The sequence below is a fragment of the Misgurnus anguillicaudatus genome, chromosome 7 (assembly GCF_027580225.2).
Source record: "Misgurnus anguillicaudatus chromosome 7, ASM2758022v2, whole genome shotgun sequence".
NCBI lineage: Eukaryota > Metazoa > Chordata > Actinopteri > Cypriniformes > Cobitidae > Misgurnus > Misgurnus anguillicaudatus.
The window spans coordinates 13570873-13588926 of record NC_073343.2 but is presented as its reverse complement, the minus strand read 5'-3'; the positions used below and the strand labels follow the sequence as shown (position 1 = coordinate 13588926).

General features: G+C 36.2%; 2 protein-coding genes across 5 annotated transcripts in view; both read right to left on the bottom strand.

The window, feature by feature from the left end:
- Positions 1-6538, bottom strand: part of wdr43 (WD repeat domain 43) — an 86237-nt gene extending 79699 nt beyond the window's left edge. Inside the window, exons 1-2 of the mRNA XM_073869448.1 lie at positions 6152-6538; positions 205-339 (exon numbers count right to left, since the gene is read on the bottom strand). Coding sequence (XP_073725549.1) covers positions 205-339; positions 6152-6523 — 507 coding nt within the window. The 5' untranslated portion in view covers positions 6524-6538. The remainder of the gene's footprint in view (positions 1-204; positions 340-6151) is intronic.
- A 7304-nt stretch (positions 6539-13842) lies between these two features.
- LOC141365271 (uncharacterized) lies at positions 13843-17687 on the bottom strand. 4 transcript variants are annotated; one of them, XR_012370487.1, is made up of 6 exons: positions 17065-17687; positions 15982-16037; positions 15866-15914; positions 14795-14862; positions 14078-14121; positions 13843-13988 (listed from the first exon to the last, which is right to left on the bottom strand). XR_012370487.1 is itself a non-coding variant. In XM_073869445.1 (5 exons), exons 1-5 carry the CDS (start codon positions 17430-17432, stop codon positions 13922-13924), a joined length of 603 nt encoding a protein of 200 aa, XP_073725546.1. In that variant the 5' UTR covers positions 17433-17681; the 3' UTR covers positions 13843-13921. The 4 variants fall into 4 exon arrangements, 2 of the variants coding, with proteins under 2 accessions (XP_073725546.1, XP_073725545.1); XR_012370486.1 differs by having other exon boundaries at positions 14808-14862; positions 17065-17686; XM_073869445.1 differs by lacking the exon at positions 15866-15914 and having other exon boundaries at positions 17065-17681.
- Between the last annotated feature and the right edge of the window lie 367 nt (positions 17688-18054).

The following is an 18054-nucleotide window of genomic DNA, read 5'->3' as shown; positions in this document are numbered from 1 at the left end:
TTCCAAAAACAACACTACCAGTGACTGGTGACACAAAATTGAGGCCCAGCGCCACCAGCTGTACAACTGGCGCCACCAGTGCCACCCCTCTAAAATGTTAATCTGGAGCCCTGTGAGGGCAGAACAATATTATTGAAAATACACATCCCTAGTTTAAAAAGTACACATCCCCAGTTTAAAAGCACAAAACGTATTCCCACCTACCAGAGTACAATGGAGATCTCCTTTTACTGTACTGTAGATCAGGACAGACCCAGCAGCAGTGCCCAGTGCCAACAGATCTGACTGCTCTGGTGCTGATATAGCCTCACATTTTCTCCTCTTACTCTGTGGCACTTCCTAACATGTAGAAAAGGAATGAAAATTATTTAATGCCCTGATAAACCAGACAATGCACCTTAACACGCGTTTTTGAACTTTGCTAATTTAAACTGGATCAAAACAGTAAACTATTTTTCAAATAAGTAAGCTACGAATATTGACTGCAGATGATCACGTGTGTTGTTGGCACTGCGGCGATCAATCAAAACATAAAAGTACAGCGAGAGCAATTAGAACGCATGCGGGGCAGTCTGCTCTTGCGATGCTTTGATATCATACGCCTCTGTTTGCACAGAAACGCGTCACAAAAAAATGGACCGATATTAAGGGTGGGACAAAAAAAATCGATTCTTATATGAATCGCGATTCGAACGTGGGGCGATTCTGAATCGATTCACAAATGTCAAGAATCGATTCTTAAATGTTAGTTTACAAAATACATTATCAGAACCAAAAGGCGGAACTCAACTGGGGGAGCGGTGCTGCACACGAACAACTTAAGAGAGTGCGCACTGCACGAGCGCACAGCGCAGCTTACAAGAGGAGAAGAGAAAGAAATAAGACCTAGAACAGCCCTGTTTGACTCATTCTAAACTGCAAGAAAACAAGATACACTTTGGGATAGTCTTGCTCTGCCTTTTCTCTGTTCAGTGAGCGGCAGGGAGAAACAGCGCATTTAAAGGGAAATTCCGCCTTGAAATGATCCTAGGGTTAATAACAAACGTGTACCGAGTTCGACCGTTCACTGGAGTTTGTTTTCATGCTAGTCTAACGTGACCAGTGTTATTGCTAAACGCAAATTAGCATGTTATGGTAGCCTTCGGGGCATCAGTGCATTAAAAACGAAATCGCTATGTCTATACTACTAATAATGCTCAAAATAACCCCACACTTACACTGTAGCACAATTAGGGTCTCTATATGTAAACCGAAGCATTGAGAACTTTGCAAGTGTACAGGCAGTTTATTAAAAAGAAACACTTACCGTTCACGTCTGGATCACATATCCATGCGGGCGCCATCTTGGGAAAACTAAACTCTCGCGTGAAACGTTGTTGCCCTAAAAAGGTGTTGTGCTTTCACGCGAGAGTTCAGTTTTCCCAAGATGGCGCCCGCATGGATATGTGATCCAGACGTGAACGGTAAGTGTTTCTTTTTAATAAACTGCCTGTACACTTGCAAAGTTCTCAATGCTTCGGTTTACATATAGAGACCCTCATTGTGCTACAGTGTAAGTGTGGGGTTATTTTGAGCATTATTAGTAGTATAGACATAGCGATTTCGTTTTTAATGCACTGATGCCCCGAAGGCTACCATAACATGCTAATTTGCGTTTAGCAATAACACTGGTCACGTTAGACTAGCATGAAAACAAACTCCAGTGAACGGTCGAACTCGGTACACGTTTGTTATTAACCCTAGGATCATTTCAAGGCGGAATTTCCCTTTAATTTAATGACTCTTCTGACTGTGCTATAGCGTTTCCCTAAACCATCTGCTGACTGTTTAGATATAACATGAATATACTTCTGTAAAAATATGCACATAGTTTGTTATTCAGTCGCTGGATGCGCTGCATTATATAAATACAGTAATACTGCCGATCACTGTGTATAATGATGATGCTAGACGCACGTCAGTTCAGTGAAGTTAATAACGTTAACATATAGAACTAATATGTCACGTTTAATTACTATTTTTACTGGTTTTAATGTCTTACAACAGAAACAGGACATATATGTATATAAGACAGTGTTTCTCAAACTTTTTCTGCCATTCCCCATTTTGGAGGTGGGGAAGGGTTTCAAGCCCACCTGTCCCAATCGCCCCAACAAAATCGTAATCAGCTAGGCTTTAAGTTACCGCGTGACATTTTCTACAGTCTGATTTATTTAAGTTTTAAGCTAGGATTATGTTTAAATGTGCCGTTTTGAGTGTATGGTGAATAAATAATTGAATTAATAGATTTTCTCCCATTTGTCACGCCCCACTTGTAATGTTCCTATTCCCCACCAGTGGGGCCCGCCCCACACTTTGAGAAACACTGATATAAGATAATGTATATACATTATTTATCCCCTAGTTGCATTAAAGTACAGTATATGACAGTTCAGAGACTAGTAGCAAAAGCACAAACGTTAACCTGGCTTTGAGAGCAAATGTGACGTAATGACGTCACAGATATGCAAATTAGTACGTAAAGAATTGATTCTGAATCTAATCGGGACCCTATGAATCGATTCTGGATCGATTCACGAGGGTCCAAGCGATTCCCACCCCTAACCGATATAACCGGGAAGACGCAGCATTCTGTCTCCAAAAGGAAAAGAAAAGTCAATCAATATAACAAAAAAAATTTTTTTAACATGGGACAAGACCAAACGAACATTTAAAAAGTCTAGTCAATAAAATGTGCCTCTCTCCTCTCTAAAACAACAGTTTTAAGCAGAGGTGGACACTACTTGAGTATTTTAGTCACATTTTCCAAGCATCCGTGCTTTATCAGAGTGTTTCTCTTGGGAAAAAATGTACTTTAGAATGTAGTGAAATTTTTTTAGTAAAGCGTAGAATCATTCTGTGTATTCCTTTTATATTGCATATTAAAACTGATTTAATACCAAATTACATAAAAATTGTAACACTTTTTTTACACTTAAGAAAAAAAGTACTAGATGTTTAATGTACTTAAATATTAAATATAACCAAAAACTTGACATTATGAAATGTAGGAGTAAAAATTATGATAATATGCTTTGAATTGTATGTTTTCCAAAAAAAAAAGACTGATAAAATACGAATACTTGAAAATGTTCTTTTATGTAGATAGTAAAATACTTAAGTATTGTCCACCTCTGGTTTTAACTGACAATAACACCTAACATTGAGGAGTATAATGGTTTTATACATTACTGACATCCAGAGAGAGAACTTAGGCTGCGTTCATACGGTACCATAATACGGTTGTCAAACCCGTATTTGAGTCCTTAAGACGGTTCCGTTCGCACGCAGTTCGGTTATTTACGGGTTTGACAACCGCATTCTATAACCGACTTCACACCCGTAACTTTACGGGTTTCACAACCGTATTTACTGAGAAACTGTGCCGTGTGAACGGAATCCCAACTGGACAACCAGTTGTCTGTCACGTCATTTGTTGCTCTTGTGTTAAGATAACGTTACAGTGCATGAAAATGAATGCAAACTACGCAGCAGAATTGCTCCATAAGGTTAATGTGATATTATATTACCTTCATAGACGGCACAGAACATATTACATTACGCATAAAATTGAGTGCAGCCAAGTAAGTGAGATATATAAAGTTTAAACTTTAAAAGTGGACGATTAATATAATGTTAACTGCATAATAAAAGGGATATACAAATTAGCTGTTTATTTACTCACCTTTTATCTTCAGTAGAGCAATAAAGAAGATATTTTGCAAAACAACCCATCTGTGATTCAAATAATGCAAGCAAAAGATGCGTCAGTTTGAGAGGTCAAAAAGCAGATATATCCAATACAAAAGTAATCTCCATGACTCCTGGTGACATTTTTTGCTGCTTGTGAGGCAAATCGGTCGGTTTTTGCAGGATATTGAACGTTATTTACAACATTATTAGCGTCCATACAGAACTGTGGCAACATATAAAGTGCGCCTTTTACACTCCCGCTCTCAAGGTGGCGCTAAGAGGCTGGTCTTGCCTGCGGTTGGTAAACCATACTCTCTGCGCCACCCACAGAGCTGGAGCGCAAGCGCACTTCCTATTTGGCTGCGTTAATCCTTTAAATAAAGTTCAATTTCTTGCAAAAACGGATCGATTTGCTTCACAAGTCATTATGATTACTTTTGTATTGGATATATCTGCTTTGGTAAAACGTGCAGTTGCTGAAACTGATTTTATGTTCATTCATTTTGGAAATGAAAACTTTAATAAGGAACCACCCTTGTTTATTTTTCTCTGCACAATGGTAAGCGTTACACCAGCCAGCTGTTTTTGTTAATTACATAAATAAAGTTTGCCCATTGCATAAATAATACTTTTTTTAATATATTCGTCCGTCACTATGGTTACAGGCGCCGCATACGGGTTTGAGGTCGGTTGCTCGTTCATACAGGCAGTATTCTATTTGTGTCCTTAATTTGCTGTGTGAACAGGACACTTCCAGACTCACACCTGTAAGTAAATACGGTTGTCACTCCCGAAATTTTATCGTGTGAACGCACCCATAGTTAAAGGAACAGTATGTAGGATTGTGGCCAAAACTGGTATTGCAATCCCAAAACTTGTGGCTAAAACTGGTACTGCAATCACACAACTGGTGGCCAATACACAAAATGACAACATAAACATCAGTTGAGGGCTGCAACTCCACTTTTTAAATGACAATATCCTGGCCAGACCACTGTTGTGACTAATATAAGTATTTGAAATGAAAATTATTTCTTAATGTCTAGTGACATATCAGGGCCATTTTATGATTAATTGATATACATTTCTTACATACTGTTCCTTTAAAGGAATAGTCTACTCATTTTCAATATTAAAATATGTTATTACCTTAACTAAGAACTGTTGAATCATCCCTCTGTCATCTGTGTGTGTGCACGTAAGCACTGGAGCGCGCTGCTACGCTAAGATAGCATTTAGCTTAGCCCCATTCATTCAATGGTACCATTTAGAGATAAAGTTAGAAGTGACCAAACACATCAACGTTTTTCCTATTTAAGACGAGTAGTTATACGAGCAAGTTTGGTGGTACAAAATAAAACATAGCGCTTTTCTAAGCGGATTTAAAAGAGTAACTATATTGTATGGCGTAATAGCACTTTTGGGAGTACTTCGACTCGGCGCAGTAACACCCTCCCTCTCCCATTATGAGAGTGAGAAGGGGAACAGACTTTTCAGGCGAGTCGAAGTACTCCCAAAAGTGCTATTACGCCATACAATATAGTTACTCTTTTAAATCCGCTTAGAAAAGCGCTATGTTTTATTTTGTACCACCAAACTTGCTCGTATAACTACTCGTCTTAAATAGGAAAAACGTTGATGTGTTTGGTCACTTCTAACTTTATCTCTAAATGGTACCATTGAATGAATGGGGCTAAGCTAAATGCTATCGTAGCGTAGCAGCGCGCTCCAGTGCTTACGTGCACACACACAGATGACAGAGGGATGATTCAACAGTTCTTAGTTAAGGTAATAACATATTTTAATATTGAAAATGAGTAGACTATTCCTTTAAGAATTGTTTAACAGCATGCGGTTTCGTCTTGGTCATCTGACACCTGGATTTGATACTTTGTATAGAAACATTAAAAGTGTACTACAAATGTGTGCAGCCACATGACAATGTGTTTAGTCACTCAAGAGCACCTAAAGATACTAAATACATACTGAGATGACTAAAACCAAAAGTATAACAATTTTACACACAAACACAAAATTGTTGCATGCTTCAGCTGTAAAACTGTAGTTTTATGTAAAATTATCACCCTAGGCCACACAAACCTATCCTATCATCAAATCCGAGTTATTAACCAGTAAACGTTACATCCAACTGATTTAAAAGTTCTTTATTGTTTCCAGTGTATGTAAAGCAGGATCTACGAGTGCAGCGGCCTGTTTGAACATGTGCCCTCACACGTGCGCAGCGCACTACGAAAGCACAACTATACAACGGCAGAAATTCACATTCTTCCAAGATGTTACTTTTGTCATTTAAATAAGGACAAATACAGACATAGCGATCTCTAAGACCATGCAGTGATGTATTACTTTACAACGGGCCGCATCCCATCACTAAGTTACCCCGCATACTATACGGTACCTGAACCGCTCGGCACGGTCCCCATGTCGCACATGTACAGGTTGCGCTCAAATGCGCTGAAGGCACGTATTCCTGTTGTAGAGTTTTACTGTCGGTATTCCATATCCGCAATCGTCCGTCTTGTGCGCAGAGGGCAAGGAACTGGCGTGATTTTGTGCTGAAGGCGCAGGGTAGCGCAGCTTGGCCTCCGTCTGTCGCCATCTTACCATTCCGCATGTGTCCGTCTGCTCGGAAAACACGTGTAGGGGTAGAGACGTAAAGCGCGCATGCGCGCCCGCGCACACGCTGCGAATTGGCTCCCGGGTGTTGGGATGGGAGGAGCTGGAGTTCCAGCTCCCCTGTCAGCACCCGATCCGTTCTGCGCATGCGCATAATTGCGTAGGAGAAAACGTCAATTTCACTGTGCGATTGGTACCACGCATGCGTTGAAACACTACGGCGAAGCATAACAACTGGCAGCATATTTTTTGTAGGCTACACTTTTGTGCAGAGGTGTATAGTACATAAGTATTTTTACTTTCTACATAATAAAAGTAAATTTTCAAGTGTTCCTATTTTATTAGTGTTTTTCTTTGGAAAACATACATTCCAACGCATTTTATCATAATTTTTACTCCACTACATTTCATATTTTCAGTTTTTTGGTTTAGTGACTTTAAGCAACCGCCTCTGGTGGAACGGCATTCTGGCGTTGTATTGCGCATGCGCGAATTTATCTGCTACTTTGCGACGTTCTACTGTAATGGTCTACTACGGAACAGCTGATTTGCCGTAGTCGCTACAACGTGAGAGATTGTGTAAATAAATGTTCTGTTTTATGGCATATGACATTGTAATTGCATCAGTTTATGATTGTACCACAAGTCTTTAATATAATATGTGTTAAAATGTTTTATATTTAAGCTAATTTTAAAGATTGTTAAGTATTCATTGTTTTCAAGTATTGCTTAAATCTAGGTTTTTAGACTTATTTACATCATACAATAGTAAAACTACTCTTCTGACAAAAGATTGTCATTTAATGCCAACCCAGCTAACAATTTTTGGTTCCCAAAACGTTCCCCTAACGTTAGTTTTTGGTTCTCAAAACGTTCCCCTAACGTTAGTTTTTGGTTCCCATAACGTTATTTTCCAAGGTTTGTTTTTGGTTAGCCAGGAAAGTTTTCTTTACAGAAATAGAATTATTTTAAGGTTATTTTAACGTTTTCCTAACGTTAGGAAAACGTTAGAATAACGTAAGGAAAAGGTTAGAATAACGTTAGGAAAACGTTAAAATAACCTAAAAATAACGTTCTATTTCTGTAAAGAAAACCCAGCAAACATTTGGACGTGTGATGACCGTTGAAAAGACGTCCGTTCGTCACGTCCCGTCATGGTTGAAAAATAGTTCCAAAATGAAAATCCAACCGACGTCTTTGGCGTCATCTGACCGTGAATCACACGTCTTTTCTGCACGGTCCGTGCACGTCTAAAAATGTCCTCTTCTGGACGGTAATATGAGTCTCTGCTTAATTTAGGCGTTATACTCACTTAAAACGTGCATATAAAACAGGCTAGTTTGTACAATTGTAATAGGCAATTATTAAGGTTCTTAAAATACACAAATTTAGTCCAGTCAAACCTGAACGTCTTTATAACGTTGTAATCACGTGTATTTCAAACACATTAAAGAACACATTATTTGTGGACATAAGCAAAAAAGAAGCATGTTCTGATTTAGCACTTTTTATTTTTTTTAAACTGTTTAACTATAATAACAATATCAAAATACTTTACTATATAAAAGGATAGTTCACACAAAAATGATTATTTAGTAATTTACTCTCTCCCATGTTTCAAACCTGTATACCCCTCTATGCCCTGCTGAACACAAAGATATTTGAAAGAATAGAAAGCAGAAAGCAGATCTCACAACCCATTACTACAGTTGTAAAAAAAAATTATTGACAGTTAGCTTGGTTACAAACATTTTTCAATCTTTGTGTTCAGCAGAAAATAGAAATGTATACAGGTTTGAAACATGTGGGTAAGAAAATTATAACAATTTTCATTTTTGGGTCAACTCTCTCTTTTACACATTACAGCTGTTTGGCTTATTTAGTGTATTCACAACCCCCAGCTCATCCTGGACCGTGCTTGAGGTGGTCTGCCATAGCTGCATCTATTTCTGAGTCTCTGGCATTTGGGCTCCACCTCTTCACAGCATCTGAGGGAAGAGAAGAATATGTTTATTTTTTAAAATAAATACAATTAAAATACAATACAATATATAGTATGAAAGATGTTCTGCATTAAATAAGTGTTAGATCACTTGTGGGGGAAACGGCATTTGTCCCCTCCCTCTACAAAACCACTGTGGTGCCCTTGAGGAAGACCTTTAACTAGGTTTGTAATTGTCAAAAAATGAACAGGATATTTCTGATAAAGACAGGTGAGCTGTGATGTCCCCTAAATACATAAAGCATAGCAATAAAAATTTATCTATATACAAAAACAAGTTTTTTAGATCAACATATTCCCCAAATTACCTTGAATAACATAATACAAAGGTGTGCCTTTAAAAGCCTTCTTTTCCAGATGTCCACCACCGCTCATATTGAACTTTGCCATAAGACAATTAGACATCATTCTGTGAAAGAAATGTATGATTACTTCACCTTAGACAAATTACCTAAATGGTCAATAAATCACAATTAACAGTAATGTGCAACATAGCAATTGCATGCAATGTTCAAACATAAACTATGTTTTAACATTTCACAACTACTCATCTATCATGTAACAAGTGCTATAAACTATATCCTCATCCATAAGTTTTGATGACAAGTAATGGCTTACACTGAAATTATGTTTTGATTTCTTGTTTGACTGTTTGAGCCACTATGAACATTAAAACTTCTGACAAGTAATGTGTGACAGATTAAATCCTGAAATGAAGTAATATAAATAGCTGGGTTAATGGTGGTAATCAATATATATTCCTGAAATATTATGCAGGATTACACAATTCAAGAGAAATACATACCTGTTCATAACATTGTTCACGCAGTCTCTGACAGAATATACACCAACTCAGACAGTTGCTGGACCTACATGTGAAAACAATTGAAATAATGTTATAGAAAGATAGATGGAAATATATATACATATTCTTTATGTCACAATTTACCCAGATCACATTGTTATCAACATCTTTGATGTATTCATAATGTATTCATTATGCAAAATACACAGTCATATAGCATTTCTTGCTTCTTGCATTTGAAGCTGAGGCCATAGGTGAAGAATCAGGTAGTCTCCATCCTGTTATTTTTTCGTTGTGTTACCTCACCTGGACAAATAGAGTTAATTATATGGTAGTGTAATATTTTAACAGTATATATAAATAACTTCACAGTGTAATACTGCATTAGTTATGAAATTAGCTGTCTGTACTTTTAGGTCTTTGTGGTTGAGCAATGACAGACATTATAAGCTCTGTATTTGTAACTATTAACTCAGATTCAGAGAAATGTACATGTTTATCCTCTAAGCTGTGTTGTCACTGATGTAAAATCTAGGGCTGCACGATAAATCGCATGCGATATCATGCGCATCTCGTCAGTTATTTAAGGTAAGAAAGGACACATTAATGAATGAATAACACCATAATTGTATGATTACAAAAAATCCTTTGTAGGTGTATGACAATACACAAGAAAACAATACTATGCCTCTTTCGGTTGTCTGTAAGATGGCTGTTCATTATGTGACCCTGCGAAACAAACACCTTGCATGTAATTTCATTAAGTACAATAAACATACACATGCACAATGTATTTAAAAAAAATACATAGTAGTGTCAAATATTAAAATAAATCACTTTTTATATCAAAGTTTTTGGATATTATGTTGACATTCAGGCAAAACCCTGACATGGAATAAATTTTTACCTAAAAATGAGAATGACATTATAAAAGGCAAAAGTGTATGCACTTTGGAGCAAAGCAATGTGTTTGTATAGTCTGGGAATGCACCAAAAAAATAACAAAAGTATCAGTAGCACGTACGTCTCATAGTGTCACAGCTTATTCTAGGCCAGGGTATAGATCAATCACACCATCTTGATACCGATGTTTACTGTCATGAAGTGTGCCTGTGTAAACAAAATACACCAAAACAATTTATATACATTTTTGAGTTTCATATCAAAATATATAAAAGTCCTTTTTGAAAGAATCACGCTTTTTCGTAGTATTAAGCAAAGAAGTCAAAAACTTACAACTTAATGTAGGGTAGACAAAGTCAGGGATCGGGCACGTCTCATCCAGGTGTGTTGCACACAAAACTTGATCTTTAGCACAAAAAAGGACATATGACAAATTAGAACATTAACAAATGTGTAGACTGTTTAAGCCATATCTACAAAAATTCATATCTACAGTTTTCCATACCTTTTGTTATTGTTTGTAGAATGCGCATCTTTATTTGGTTTGTGTTGATCTTCAACTGTAAATAAAACGAAATTGTAATTAATTATATTAACTCCACAATAACAACTCCAATTTGTTAATGTATTTTCAAACTGAGGCATTTACCTGACTTGGGTTTTGGGTGGTTATATTTTGAAGGGTCTGTGTAGGACACAGTGCCTTTAACAGCTTGTTTAATTTTATTTGGATGAGGTTCTACTTTTTCTTTGTACAAGACAAAAGCAAAGGAAGTTAATCAAACAAACGCTTATGCTGAACTTTTAATGCAAAACAGTATTTAATATTTTGCATGTGCAATGTTTAGGCAATCATATCATTGTAATTCCATTAATGCCAAATAACTTTTATTTTTCAGATAATTTACCTTCTGAAAGAGACTTTCAAGAGGCTACATTAATTAGTTACAGTAATAACTTTGACTGTATTCTTAAACATACTTTATACCATGTAACGTTATAACTTCAAAGTACGTTAGATTTTAGCCTTCTAGCTAATTTTTGTCATACTCAGTGTGGACAACAATTCTGGCAACGTTTATTTCGGAGCCTTCGTGTCAAACAAGTAAAACTTAAGCACGTCAATCAAATAATACATAATGTACTTACCCAACAGTAGATTTTGCATAATATATAGACAAAACTCCCTCGTAATCGCTCCTCGTGTTTGAATGTGAACTTCCGGAAGAACGCGTGACGTGACCACTATCTCGCGAGATAATCTGTCCTATCGCGGGATTTTGTAATATATTTCTTAAAATAATATTGGAATCACAGTTTTTGAAATTACATCCAACTCACACCTAAATGGTGACCGGATATGTATCTGTTTTACATTTATATGCATACATTCAATAATAAAACAGGTGAAATAATGACTAAAATGCAGTGTGGCTTTGCAATCACACTGGGCACTTTGTGATTATAATTTATTTAAACAAGATAAAGTTAATATATTTACTTTGCATACAAATCGTGTATTTCATAAAGATTATTATGTTTTTTTTCCTACGAGTCTAGTCTAGACGTGTAAAAGACGCGAGTGGACGTCTATTCATAACCTCTTAAAAATATACTTTGTTCACTTAAATTAATTATTGCAGTATTAACCAAGGTGTACGCACAGCATTTGCATATTTCACAAGGACTACATAAATGCATTTTAGGACATGTTGTGCATTTGTGCCGTCCAGCACCGACAAATTTTGGACGGGGAGACGACGTTGATTTCGGACCAATAGTACACCATTTGTGGCGTCCTGCCGCGACCTCTTTTGGCCAGGGAGACGACGTTGCCGTCCGACCAATGTTTGCTGGGATTTTAAAACTTCAATGCATGTATGATAAGCCTAGTAATACGTAAATATTTAAAATACATCAATAACTGATATCGTAGGTTAACACAGATAAAATCATAGTTAAGTCTTTCTTTATTAAGCCCATTACTGAGTGTATTTGTGAGTTTATGACTGTTGTTGTCTGAGGTGGTGACTCGGATGGGGACGCCAGTCATCAGAATGGTTGATTTTCAAGTTCATCGTTCCACTCTGTACCTGACAGAGTTCCTTTAAGGACACAGACATGGTTGCTGCAAAAAATAAATAAATAAAGGACAAACGATCATTTCCCTACGTTATATAAGGCATGTTTGCGTATAATAACGAGGCAATCTGTGTTTTAAATTCACTTCACAAACGTGAATAGCGTAAAGAAAAATCTAGCAGCCTCAGAAACGATACATTAGACTTTAGCACTACCATTACTTCGAGATAAAACTGTTATACATAATATAAAAACTGTTATTATATAATTCATATAACTGAAACATAAATAACCAGTGTTTTGAGGACATTTACCTCAGTGGACGTGTTGCTCGACGAGGATTTCGTTGCGATTCTCAATCTTGAAGAGAAATATGCAGCGAAGCTCTCCCGCATATTACTGACACCTATTGGTTATTTACTGGTACTACTGCCTTAATAATGACACTCCCAATGAATAAGGTGAGGATAATTTAATAGCATTTAATAGAGCCGTGTAATGACGTATAAATAATAAATTTAGCAAAAAATTGTCTGATAGACTGGTTAATATACAACACATGACTTAATCTGGCATACAAACAATTTGTAACCAAAGACTAGGCTATGTAAAATGTGAATTAACTTTTATTAGTAACTTTGGTAAGTTTCAGATTTCAATTCATAAATAACCTCGATGGGGGGCCCAAAAAATGCAGCCTGCCTAGTGTAGTCCATTTATTTAATCCGGCTCTGGATATATATATAGAATATATTAGGAGTAAAAAGCCTTTTCTGCACCACTTAATACCATATATTTTTTAATTGGTTCACACTTTATACTTTTGAGACAAGGTCTATCCTTAATTTGTTATTTTTGTTTGAAGTACCATTCGCATGAAATGGAACATGCTTTGGTCATGTATTTAATATAGTGTTACATTTATTTATGAATCTATCCTTAATTTGTCAATCCATTAAGTTTTGCTTTTATAATTAAATTAATACGTTGTTTGGTTGTGGAACATGTTGTGAAACAGCACTTTCACCAGCAGAGGTCCTCATTTAGCTCTGATTTGAAAAGCTTCGAGTAATGAACCTTTTTCCGATACAATTGGGTTGAAAGCTTCACTGCTTCAAGAAAGCTTCACTTCGCCATCACTAGTAAATAGACTAATTCAGTGTATGTATGTATATATACTCCATAACTCCTATATATATATATTATACTGTATACACACAGTATTAAACAGTTACTATGCAAGTCTACAAATGACTTCACACTTCCTTGAGACATTCGTAGTAGGTGGTTTTCCCATTGTTGCTGTTGGTTTCCTCTGGGCGCAGAAGTCTTCTCACTCCAAAAACATGCAAGAATGGTTATTCAGAAACTATTGGCAATTATTCTGTGTCATCATTGTGACAGACTGGTCACCTCTTCTGACCTTAGGTAGCTGAAATAAGCTCCAGCATCTAGATATTTAAAGGTATTGCGGAGGATTTTCTTTTTCCGTGTGGATCAAGAAGACTATTGGTCCTCCTAGTTGTCAATCAGGAGTGTTGCGCAATTGCATTTTTTTAAAAAGTGGAGAAGGCGGTTCTTTTCTAAAATTCGAGAAAATCCTTCGCTACACCTTTAAAATATAAAAACTTGATGTTTTTTATAGTTAAAAGATGTAAATGAAAGACAAAGTTGCACATAGTAAAATTTTAAACCTTTATTTGTTTACTAGAAATAAAAACGGTGGAAAAAACCCATCATGTACCAGTAATGTACTGTAGTTAACACTGAGTGAGGGTAATTTGAACATGATCTTCAGGCTCCCAGGTGGGCGGCCATGTCTTCTTACTGGGAAAAAAATTGTAAAAAAAAATTACAACAATTAATAACTAATAAGAGTACAGTGGTGAATTAAATTGGCATGTAGGTGTATTTACCAGGATGGACATGGCTGCCAATGCACCAAAACCTCTTTACGTCCCTGTGAATTAGGTAAGAAAACAGAGCCAATTACAAAAATAACTTTACAATTTCCATCCCTACACATCATTACATCATCACTACATTTTCAAAGCATTTAACATAACTCAAAAATTTTGTCTCAAGATGCACACCAGTATTGTTTCTTTTAAGGTATGTTTGTTAAAACTACTTAATATATGCCTTAATATAACTATAGTATAACTATAACCTATTTCTGGATTAATCTAAACTCTTTCCAGGACAGCAGCCCTACATGTTATATAGTTAGATTATGATATATTCACAGAACACCGTAAAAGCCATTATTATATCAATTTACAATTCTTCACTGGCGTGTGCTCTTCAAACTCATGCTCTTTTGCACATACTGTAATGAGTCCAATGCCATGCACTTAGGACTAAGCAATTAAGAAGTCCATTCTAGATGTAAATTTAGCAATAAAGTACCCTTCACACTAGCATGCATTATATGTGGAGTTTTTAACATTACAACAGAGCCAGATATTTTATCCTAAGTTTATTATTATAGAAATTATGCTAAGAATGATCCAAAAACATAAATATTTTACTTTTTTATTAGGAATTATATAAATTAATTTACTGTACATAAAAAGGTCACCAGTATTATGGAACAAAACATTAACAGACTGTATATACTGATTAATTCAAACCTTTCTGACACACCTTTTTGAAAAAGATTCCACAGGAAATACGTCCAGAGCCTCATGAAATTGACATTCTGAAATTGACAAAAGTAACATTTGGTTAGAAATGAATTGCTCAATTAGTAAATAAAGTGAATGGAGAATGTCTAAAAGTTCAAATGTAAAATAATCTTTAAACATTAAAAAACATTTAAATCTAAATAACAAATATAAACATCAATAGTATAAGAACTTTCCAAATGGATTACATGCAACAATTAAAGGGATAGTTCACCCATTTCATCATTTACTCACCCTCGTGTTGTTACAAACCTGTTTGCATGTATTTGTTCTGCTGAACACAAAGGAAGATATTTTGAGAAATGTTTGTAATCAAACTGTTCATGGACCCCATTGACTTCCAAAGTAGGAAAAAAGAATACTAGTAAATGGGGTCCACAAATGGTTTGGTTACAAACATTTCTCAAAATATCTTCCTTTGTGTTCAGCAGAACAACAAATTTTATACAGGTTTGTAACAACATGAGGGTGAGTAAATGATGACAGAATTTTTGGGTGAACTATCCCTTAAGCTGTGCTAAGGAGCTAAATCACTGGTCTCAAACTCAGTACCTGGAGGGCCACAGCTCTACAGTTTTGCTCCAACTCTCATCAAACATACCTAAATAACAAATATAAACATCAATAGTATAAGAACTTTCCAAATGGATTACATGCAACAATTAAAGGGATAGTTCACCCATTTCATCATTTACTCACCCTCGTGTTGTTACAAACCTGTTTGCATGTATTTGTTCTGCTGAACACAAAGGAAGATATTTTGAGAAATGTTTGTAATCAAACTGTTCATGGACCCCATTGACTTCCAAAGTAGGAAAAAAGAATACTAGTAAATGGGGTCCACAAATGGTTTGGTTACAAACATTTCTCAAAATATCTTCCTTTGTGTTCAGCAGAACAACAAATTTTATACAGGTTTGTAACAACATGAGGGTGAGTAAATGATGACAGAATTTTTGGGTGAACTATCCCTTAAGCTGTGCTAAGGAGCTAAATCACTGGTCTCAAACTCAGTACCTGGAGGGCCACAGCTCTACAGTTTTGCTCCAACTCTCATCAAACATACCTGATGCAATTAATCAAAGTCTTTTTCTTAATTGTTACCACTTACTATATTGTATAACATTAAATACCTGTGTCCATCTTTTTTCTCCGCTTTCTTTTTGCAACCATGTTGACAGCTGATTTGCTGTAAAGAAAGTAAAAAGTTTTTAGCATTAGTTCAAGTGTATGTCAAAGAACAGTTTTCACTGAGCCCAAGTTCAAATTTTTATTCTAATGGTTTTACCCAAAGTCCCTTTATGACAAGTCATGTCACTTTGATCATCAGTTCGGTCATTTCTAAAATGCCTCTCGGGCATGCAAGTGCAGCTCCTATCTCTTTAAATGGGAAAACTTTCAAATTTCATATTTGAAATCACTTATAAAATCCGACAACAACTTCATCGTTTTATAACCTTTGTTTCTCGTGTTTAAAGGGAGATAAAAATGCTTACTTTTCATTCTAGACAGTATACTACGCAAGGGGTTTTCAAACCTGTCCTAGAGGACCACTAATACTGCACATTTTGTATATCTCCCGTTTGTGACACACCTCATTCAGATACATTACACACCCAGTTCAGGTGTTGCAGTCTCTACTAACAAGCTGAAGATTTGAATCAGGTGTGTCTGATGAGGAAGACACGCAAAATGTGCAGGACTACAGTAGGTGTCATCTAGAACAGGTTTAAAAACCCCTGTACTATACTGTCTGTTTCTATAGACGCCCGTATGGTGAGACAATTACGCGTCTGGTTTCAGTTTTTGAATGGTCTGACTAGTTGCTAAACTGAACTCTTGAACAAATACCTCTTTGATAATAGCAAATGTTTTGGTTTCCTACGTAATCTACGTGTTGTTTATTTTGCTTGTTATATAAATAAACTACTTTAAAAGGACTTTGTTGTTATTTTTTCTTAGCGGAGTTTACCGGAAGTTACGTGTTGACCACGAAAGCTGCTTGTTTATGTTGTTACTGCTGAAACAGTCTATAGCAACAACAGCTTCTAACAACATCTGAAATTACATGATTACTTTTCTAATCAACAACTAGCATATTCAGAAAGCAGGATTAATTTGCCATATTGTGCATTACACTTTCATCTATTCTTAAGTAAATGGAGTGCAATGTTTTCCTATATCTATGTCTTTGCTTCACCTCTACTTATACTCACCAATCTGCTTCCAATATGACTTCCTCATTTATATGTGCACCTGTTTCTATGTTATTCTCTCTTCTCTCCATTTCTCTCCTTTCCTCCATCTCAAGTGCTCTAATCTTTCTTTTCACCCTTTTTTCCTGTTCAGCGTTTTTTCTCTCAATCCCTGGTTCTCTCTCCCCACTCTGTTGTTCTTCAATCTGCTCTTCCTCCTCCAATATTTCCACATCTACTTTGTTCTCAAACAGAATGTCCTCTTCATCCTCTACAGTCCCTTTCAAGTCCTGACTTTCTGCCTCATCGCCCGTGACCTCTTGGTTTTTTGGTTCTCCCTCTTGAGTATCTGATTCTCCCTTCCCACTTTCTATCTGTTGTTCTTCCATCTGCTCTTCATCCTCCAATATTTCCACTTCTATATTGTTCTTCAATATAATGTCCTCTTCATCCTCTATGGTCTTGTTCAAGTCCTGACCTTCTGCCTTATCACCTTCTGTGACCTCAAGCTCTTTTTCTGGACTAAAACCTTAAAAAAACATTTTTGAAAAAAGCAGCATTAAATTCATATTACAGGGTTAGTTCACCCCAAAATTATAGTTTTATCATAAATCCTTTACCCTGTCGTTCTAAACCACCAAGTCCTTCGATTGTCTTCAAAACACATTTTTAGATATTTTTGATGAAAACTGGGAGGCTTGTGTCTGTATCATAGGCTGCAGTTTGATTTTCACAATCAAGCCAAGAAAAGAATCAAAGGCATCGATAGAAAGGTCCATCAGTAGTTCAATAATACTATTATGAAGCAATTAGAAAACACTTTTATGTGCAAAGAAAAGCATGCTGCTGATGTGACCTGTGTACGTTGGCAACTAAGTTAGCAGGTGACGTCGTGAACGCGCACTGAACAACCAAGCAGGAGAACAAATTGTCGAATTTGTTTTGTTTTCTTGCACAAACAAGAAAACTTCATAATATTATTATTGAACGACTGATGGAACAAGGACCTTT